At 45.4% G+C, this 9,370-nt stretch overlaps 1 protein-coding gene across 2 annotated transcripts in view; it reads right to left on the minus strand.

Annotated features, from left to right (window-relative positions):
* arhgap10 (Rho GTPase activating protein 10) overlaps nt 1-7,881 on the minus strand; it is a 279,199-nt gene extending 271,318 nt beyond the window's left edge. For both annotated transcript variants that reach the window (XM_070871493.1, XM_070871488.1), the window contains exon 1: nt 7,341-7,881. In XM_070871493.1, coding sequence (XP_070727594.1) covers nt 7,341-7,494 — 154 coding nt within the window. In that variant the 5' untranslated portion in view covers nt 7,495-7,881. The remainder of the gene's footprint in view (nt 1-7,340) is intronic.
* Between the last annotated feature and the right edge of the window lie 1,489 nt (nt 7,882-9,370).

The following is a 9,370-nucleotide window of genomic DNA, read 5'->3' on the forward strand; positions in this document are numbered from 1 at the left end:
GCAAAGAGCCTCAGCAATTGTTGGGACATTTCAATTCGCACCAATGGGCTAAGGAAGAATTTAAAAAATCAGCCAGGCATTCAGCTCCTGAAGGCTCTGGAGCAAGCTCTGCTGAAAGTCCACGTGATGACAAGACTGGGCTCAACTTTGATGCCCACAAAGATAATAGATTAGCTAACACATTATTAAAGACCAAATCTAACAATGAAGTATCAGAATGCAACTAGTGCCTGTGGAGTCACCATCTTCATGAAGGGAGAAAAAAAACTGCAACGTAATAAATTAATGAACTCCTCTTCATCATATCTGACCCAGCTCTAAATGGCACTCAACATATATTTTGTCATTATCCAGCATGTATTTCATCATTTTCACCAGAGCACCACTGTGTGTCAGGGACGCCTGTTGGTCCCTGGCATCCAATGTTGCTTTAGTGGTGATGGGGAGGCTTTGAATTTCAGAAATCCAAGCACCCTGTGCAACCTGTCAGAGCAACCGATTCAAGATGTCAGACCAGCAGATTCAGATTTTAGGACCTCCTCCTGAAATCAAGGGCTGATCGCACTGGATACAGCAAAGGCCGAGGACCCTGACAAAATTCTGGCTGTCGTGCTGAAGACTCGTGCTCCAGAACTAGCCGCGCCTCTAGCCAAGCTGTTACAGTACAGCTACAACACTGGCATCTATCTGACAATGTGGAAAACTGTCCAGGTATGTCCTGTCCACAAAAAGCATGACAAATCCAATCCGGCAAAATCTCAATCATCAGCAAAGTGATGGAAGGTCTTGTCAACATTGCTATCAAGCAGCACTTGCTCACCGATGCTCAGTTTCGGTTCCACCAGGACCACTCAGCTCCAGACCTCATTACAGCCTTGGTCCAAATATGGACAAAAGAGCTGAAATCCAGAGACGAGATGAGAGTGACTGCCCTCGACATCAAGGCAGCATTTGACCAAACGTGGCATCAAGAAGCCCTAGTTAAAAGTGAAGTCAATGAGAATCAGGGTGAAAACTCTCCCCTGACTGGAGTCATACCTTGCACAAAGGAAGATGGTTATGGTGGTTGGATGTCAATCATCACAATCTCAGAGCATTGCTGCAGGAGTTCCTCTGAGCAGTGTCCTCGGCCCAACCATCTTCACTTGCTTCATCAATGACCTTCCCTCCATCATAAGGTCAAAAGTGGAGATGTTCGCTGATGATTGAAGTGTTCAGTGCCATTCACAACTCCTCAGATAATGAAGCAGTCCATGTCCACATGCAGCAATACCTGGATAGGTGGGTGGGGTGGATTGACCCATCCACCTCCACGGTGATGTGTGGGGTTGCTGACCCATCCACCTCCATGGCACGAACCTGGTATTGCAGTACTCCCAGGAACGGTGCAGTGGCTCTCGGCCTTTTGGCTAAGAGCAGTGGCGCAGAGTGATCCTTGATGTGTTCAAGGTGACCTCTGGCGTTTGTGATTTGACAAAGAATTGGAAAGATTGGCTACGAATAATTTTAAAAAAAAATACCTGGATCGGCTTGGGCTGATAAGTGGCAAGTAACATTCTCACGACACACGTGCCAGGCAATAACCATCTCCAACAAGCGAGAGTCAAACTAACTCCCCTTGATATTAAACAGCATTACCATCGCCGAATCCCCCATCACCAAAGTAAACTAGCACAAAAATAAAAATAGATAGCAAGAGTTTCTATAGGTATATAAAAAGGAAAAGAGTGGCTAGAGTAAATGTTGGTCCCTTGGAGGACGAGACCGGGGATTTAATGGGGAACATGGAGATGGCAGAAACTCTGAACAAATATTTTGCATCAGTCTTTACGGTAGAGGACAATAACAATATTCCAACAGTGGATAGTCAAGGGGCTATGGGATGGGGGGGGCGGGAGGAACTTAACACGATCACAATCACTAAGCAGGTGGTACTCAGTAAGATAAATGGGACTAAAGGCAGATAAATCCCCTGGACCTGATGGCTTGCATCCTAGGGTCTTAAGAGAAGCAGCGGCAGGGATAGTGGATGCATTGGTTTTAATTTATTCCCTGGATTCTGGAGAGGTCCCAGCAGATTGGAAAACTGCAAATGTAACGCCCCTATTTAAAAAAAGGAAACAGACAAAAAGCAGGAAACAATAGAAACTATAGACCAGTTAGCCTAACATCTGTGGTTGGGAAGATGTTGGAGCCCATTATTAAAGAAGCAGTAGCAGGACATTTGAAAGCAAAATTCGGTCAGGCAGAGTCAGCGTGGATTTATGAAGGGGAAGTCATATTTGACAAATTTGCTAGAATTCTTTGAGGAAGTAATGATCAGGGTGGATAAAAGGGAACCAGTGGATGTGGTGTATTTGGACTTCCAGAAGGCATTTGACAAGATGCCACATAAAAGGTTGCTGCACAAGATAAAAGTTCACGGGGTTGGGGGTAATATATTAGCATGGATAGAGGATTGGCTAACTAACAGAAAACAGAGAGTCGGGATAAATGGTTCATTCTCGGGTTGGCAATCAGTAACCAGTGGGGTGCCGCAGGGATCAGTGCTGGGACCCCAACTATTTACAATCTATATTAACAACTTGGAGGAAGGGACCAAGTGTAATGTAGCCATGTTTACTGACGATACAAAGATGGGAGGAAAAGCAATGTGTGAGGACACACAAAATCTGCAAAAGGACATAGACAAGCTAAGTGGGTGAGCAAAAATTTGGCAGATGGAGTATAATGTTGGAAAGTGTGAGGTCATGCACTTTGGCAGAAAAAAATCAAAGAGCAAGTTATTATTTAAATGGAGAAAGATTGCAAAGTGCTGCAGTACAGCGGGACCTGGGGGTACTTATGCATGAAATACAAAATGTTAGTATGCAGGTACAGCAAGTGATCAGGAAGGCCAATGGAATCTTGGCCTTTATTGCAAAGTATAAAAGCAGGGAATTCTTGCTCCAGTTGTACAGGGTATTGGTGAGGCCACACCTGGAATACTGCATGCAGTTTTGGTTTCCATATTTACGAAAGGATATACTTGCTTTGGAGGCAGTTCAAAGAAGGTTCACAAGGTTGATTCCGGAAATGAGGGGGTTGACTTATGAGGAAAGGTTGGGCCTCTAATTGGAATTCAGAAGAATGAGAGGTGATCTTATTGAAACGTATAAGATTATGAGGGGGCTTGACAGGGTGGATGCAGAGAGGCTGTTTCCACTGAGAGGGGAGACTAGAACTAGAGGGCATAATCTTAGAATAAGGGGCCGCCCATTTAAAACTGAGATGAGGAGAAATTTCTTCTCTCAGAGAGAGTTGTGGATCTGTGGAAGCTGGGACATTGAATAAATTTAAGACAGAAATAGACAGTTTCTTAAACAATAAGGGAATAAGGGGTTATGGAGAACGGGCAGGGAAGTGGACCCGAGTTCATGATCGGATCAGCCATGACCGTATTAAATGGCAGAGCAGGCTCGAGGGGCCATATAGCCTACTTCTGCTCCTATTTCTTATGTTCTTATGTTCTTATTATCCTGGGGGTCACCATTGACCAGAAACTTAAACTGGACCAGCCACATTGATACTGTGGCAACGAGGGCGGGTCAGAATCTGGGTATTCTGCTGCGAGTGTCTCACCTCCTGACTTCCCAAAGCCTTTCCACCATCTACAAAAAGACAAGTCAGGAGTGTGATGGAATACTTTCCACTTGTCTGGATGAGTGCAGCTCCAACAGCACTCAAGAAGCTCAACACCATCCAGAACAAAACTTGATTGGCACCCCATCCACCACCTTCAACATTCACTCCCTCCACCACCGGCCCACCATGGCTGCAGTGTGTACCATCTATAAGATTCACTGAAGCAACTTCTTCAGCAGCACCTCCCAAACTCACGACCTCTACCATCTAAAAAGGACAAGGGCAACAGGTGCATGGACACACCACCACCTGCACATTCCCCTCCAAGTTACACACCATCATGACTTGGAAGTATATCGCATTCCTTCATCATCACTGGGTCAAAATCCTGCAACTCCCTCCCTAAACAGCACTGTGGGAGTACCTTCACCACACAGATTGCAATGGTTCAAGAAGGCAGCTCACCGCCACTTTCTCAAGGGCACTTAGGGATGGGAAATAAATGCTGGCCTTGCCAAAGACACCCACATCCCAGAATGAACAAAAAAAAATTCTGGGATTCACCATCAGCTCACAGGCCATCAGGCACACTAAACTGCGGCAGGTTCGAGACCTCCTCCTGCAAAATTCCTTCCTCACTCTGAAAGAACTCACTGTAAGCAACCAAGGAACCTGCAAAAAATGTACTAACAACCCGTACAGGACTGGCCAGAATCAGGGGAACATCTGTGCTGGGACACTGCACTCTCACCCCACAAAAGTAGAAAAATACGGTCTGTTGTTCACGCACACAACAGAATTTCCTTTTTTAAATGCAAAGGAATACATATCAGCCCCCAGCAAAACATCCTTTTAACATTTAGCTTAAAATCTAGCCAGAGTAGTGCTTGGGAGGACAAAGTGCAGCTCAGACCTTCTAATAAACTTACAGTGCAATGCTTCAACCAAAAAGGAACTTTGTTCCTATCATTAAGAACTACAACGGTGCATATCTGAAATTAAGTGCTCTGGTGAGTCACCTAGCAAGTTTTGCACCGCCATTCACCACCTCACAGTCAACAAGCTCCCCGCTGGAGTGGAACTAAACTACAGAACCAGTGGGAACCTGTTCAACCTGCACCGTCTCCAGGCCAGATCCAAGATCACCCAAACCTCTGTCGTCGAGCTACAGTACGCGGACGACGCCTGCGTCTGCGCACATACAGAGGCTGCACTCCAGGACATAGTCGACGTATTTACTGAGGCGTATGAAAGCATGGGCCTTATGCTAAACATCCGTAAGACAAAGGTCCTCCACCAGCCTGTCCTCACCGCACAGCACTGCGCCCCAGTCATCAAGATCCACTGCGCGGCCCTGGACAACGTGGACCACTTCCCATATCTCGGGAGCCTCCTATCAACAAGAGCAGGCATCAACAACGAGATCCAACACCGCCTCCAGTGCGCCAGTGCAGCCTTCGGCGCCTGAGGGAAAGAGTTTCTGAAGACCAGGTCCTCAAAACTGCCACCAAGCTCATGGTCTACAAGGCTGTAGTAATACCTGCCCTCTTTTATGACTCAAGAGACATGGACCATGTACAGTAGACACCTCAAGTTGCTGGAGAAATATCACCAGCGATGCCTCCGCAATATCCTACAAATCTCCTGGGAGGACATCAGCGTCCTCATTCAGGCTAACATCCCCAGCATTGAAGCACTGACCATATCTGATCAGCTCCGCTGGGCAAGCCACATAGTCCGCATGCCAGACACGAGACTCCCAAAGCAAGTGCTCTACTCGGAGCTCCTTCACAGCAAACGAGCCAAAGGTGGGCAACGGAAGTGCTTCAAGGACACCCTGAAAGCCTCCCTGATAAAGTGCGACATCCCCACTGACACCTGGGAGTCCCTGGCTCAAGACCGCCCTAAGTGGAGGAAGTGCATCCGAGAGGGCGCTGAGCACCTCGAGTCTCAACGCCGAGAGCATACAGAAGTCAAGCACAGGCAGCAGAAAGAGCGTGTAGCAAACCAATCCCACCCATCCCTTCCCTCAACGACTATCTGTCCCACCTGTGACAGAGTCTGTGGCTCTTGTATTGGACTGTTCAGCCACCAAGGAACTCACTTCAGGAGTGGAAGCAAGTCTTCTTCGATTCCGAGGGACTGCCTATGATGATGATGATGATGATGATGATGATTTCATTCCAATTAATATTCAAGCTGAATACTTATTTCCTAACCCACAAAATATGGTCATTGATAGCTATTCCTATCAATGCTTTTTAACTTTTCATAAGTTAAAAATTGGTAGAATAATTCAAGACTATTTAAAATATATAAACATGTTAGAGGAGGAATCTGTTTCTTCCCCCATGCCCCCAACCCCAAAAAAGGGTGGGAGAGGAAAAATGAACTGCTGTCAAAGCATTTACAAGTCAATTTCTCAGTAGAAAATTATTGGGCCCTATTTTAGGTCACTCACTACAACTTGCATTTATATTGTGTCTTTAACATAGAAAAACATCCAAAGTGCTTCATGTAATCAGATTAAAATTGACACCATAAGGAGGTATTAGAAAGTGACTAAAAGCTTGGTCGTCGAGTTGGGTTTTAAGGAGGGTCTTAAAGGAGGAAAGGAGGGTGGACAAAACAGCCACTGGATGAAGAGGGGTGATTACTTCAGAATATAAGATAAATATTCAGCGTATATGACCTCATCCCTCTAGAAAATAAACATCTGTCCCCCGCATCACAACGTCAAATAGTCTCTTCATCAAGGGCTTTTGCTTTCGCAACCTTATCCAAAATTCTACTCCAACTATCAGTCTCCCCTTGTATGAGGCACTTCCTGATATCAGTGCCAAGATGGCCTTTAACCTGGACTCTCTTGTTTGACTAAAACTATAACTAGTTGCATTTATATCATGCCTTTCAAATAAGACAACATCTGCTTTACAGGGAAGGAGAGACACCAAGTTGGAAAAAGATGTTACAGGAGAGCAAAGACACATTTAAAGAGTTGGTTTACTGAAGACTTTTGAAGGTGGGAGAGATAACAATGCAGAGGTTTCAGAAGAACCCCAGAGTACGCGGGTGTAGTGGCTGAATGACACCTTGAAGATTTACTTTCTCCATTGTGTTTAATACATTGTACACGTCTAAGGTCCCAACTCTCTCCCTCCCCTTCTCCCCGGGTTGAAGAGGCCCAGTTTCAACACTCTTTGCTCATAACTCAATCCTCTACCGCAAAAGATCAGCCTTGAGATACTTCTCTCCAACATCTCTAGGGTTGGAATAATTCCCTGGTCCCTCCGTGACCAAAGCACAGTGTTCAAAGTAGAGTCTGACAAGAGCACTGTGCAATTCCAGCATGACATCCTGAACCCCCTTACATGCTGCAGTTAGAATGAGCCGCAACAATAATGCTGATAGACAAGAAAATAAACACATTCAACGTGTTCTTTCTACACGACCAATTTCAAAATATTTTCAAGGCTTCCTTCAAACTGAATTATTCGACATTGTCTAAATCAACTGACAACAGGCGTTCAATAAGTCACTGGGGGAAAAACTTCAGTCAATAGTGAAAATCTTTCCGCATTCACGCCAGCAGATCGCGGCTAATCTGCGCCGACCCTCGGCCTCCTTTCCGCAGTCTCAAGTCTGGGGGCAGTCGGACGATTTGGTTCTCAGACCCGGCCAACGCGATCCGAGCCCACGCAGCGGCGTTCACTTACTTTTAGTGGCTGCAATGAGCGCTTTGCCGTCCTTCAGCAACTCTTTAATGAACTTGTTGGTCTTTTCCAATTCGGCTTCGTGTGCTTTCAACCTTTCCCGAAAGTGAGGGCTCTCCAAATAACAGTCACTGAACTCCAGCGGCTGCAGTCCCATTATTTCCCGCCTTTAAATCAGTGCAGGCTGCAGTGGCCGGCGGCGCAAGAAGGGAACAGAATCGCCAGAGCAGGCAAATGCCGAGCCTCGCACAAAACTGGTGCCAAGGAATTGCTCCAAGAACACACCCTCCGGGATCCGAGTGAGGCAGGACAAGAAGGAAATGAAAGGGGATCAGGCGCTGCACTGAAGGTGCTCCAGAACTTGGCGACAAATTATCGAGGCGACTGTTGCGATTTGCTAATTGGGGATTGGAGCGGCACGGAGCAGTGCGGGCAGTGAGCGCTCACACAGCGGGCGGAACCTCCGGGCTCGGGGGAAGTGTCTGCGAACGACCCTCCTCGTCCTGAGAAGGAAAAGTGACGCTTTTTGTTATGTTTTGTGCGATTTTTTTTTGTCATCGGCAGAAAGCAAAACGGAACGACGCATAACCAACTTCAGACTCACAGCTGTTCATGTTTGCTTCTGCGAATACTGGGTTTCGTTGAGGACTCGGAAGTCAAATACCTGCCTCGCCAAAACCAACATTGTCACAATATAACTTCCTTTATTCTAGCCTCCCAAGGCACTTTACATAGATGAAAATTGAACAATATGTTTGTGCACATTGTGTAAATAGACGCGGGACAGTTAGAAGAGAGTGGGAAATCGATTTGACAAAAACAGTAATGCTAACATCTAAAGCAACACGTTTGAAATATTTAATGCAATAAAAATTAGACCTCTATGGTTCAGTAGGTAAACATACTACTTGGTGTGGCACTCAACCTTAGAATGCTAGATTGGATCCATGGTCCAGTGTTGATTCAACTGATCACAGCCAAGAAGCAATGTGCATTAATATTGCAGCAGCCCTGAGCTGTGTTCTGGAACCATCCTGCTTTGATCTATATCCAGTGACCTCAGTTGGAATAAAAACAGAAAATGCTGGAAATACACAGCGAGTCAGTCAATATCTGTGGCGAGAACAGACAAATTAATATTTTGTGTAAAACCCCTTCACATTAAAGATGCTGGATAAATAGAAAAATAGACTTGCATTTATATAGTGAACATCCCAATAGTGGATAATCAAGGGGCTATAGGTAGGGAGAAACTTAAATAATCACCATCACTAATGAAGTAGTACTAGGTAAAATAATGGGACTAAAGTCGGACAAGTCCCCTGGATCTGATGGCTTACATCCTAGGGTCTTAAGAGAAGTGGCTGCAGAGATAGTGGATGCATTGATTGTAATCTACCAAAATTCCCTGGATTCTAGGGCGGTCCCAGCAGATTGGAAAACCGCAAATGTAACGCCCCTATTTAATAAAGGAGGCAGACAAAAAGCAGTAAATTATAGACCAGTTAGCCTGATATCCGTCGTTGTGAAAATGTTGGAGTCCATTATTAAGGAAGCAGTAGCGGGACATTTGGAAAAGCATGATTCAATCAAGGAGAGTTAGCATGATTTTATGAAAGGGAAATCATGTTTGACAAATTTGCTGGAGTTCTTTGAGGATGTAACGAGCAGGGATGATAAGGGGGAACCAGTGGATGTGTATTTGGATTTCCAGAAGGCATTCGATAAGGTACCACATGAGAGGTTACTGCACAAGATAAAAGCTCACGGAGTTAGGGGTAATATATTAGCATGGATAGAGGATTAGTTAACTATCAGAAAACAGAGAGTCGGGATAAATGGGTCATTTTCCGGTTGGCAAACAGTGACTAGTGGGGTGCCGCAGGGATTGGTGCTGGGTCCTCAACTATTTACAATCTATATTAATGACTTGGATGAATGGACCGAGTGTAATGTAGCCAAGTTTGCTGATGATACAAAGATGGGTGGGAAAGCAAATTGTATGAAGGACACAAACAATCTGCAAATGGATA

Source organism: Pristiophorus japonicus, chromosome 2, assembly GCF_044704955.1.
Source record: "Pristiophorus japonicus isolate sPriJap1 chromosome 2, sPriJap1.hap1, whole genome shotgun sequence".
In the NCBI taxonomy this organism is placed as follows: Eukaryota; Metazoa; Chordata; class Chondrichthyes; family Pristiophoridae; genus Pristiophorus; species Pristiophorus japonicus.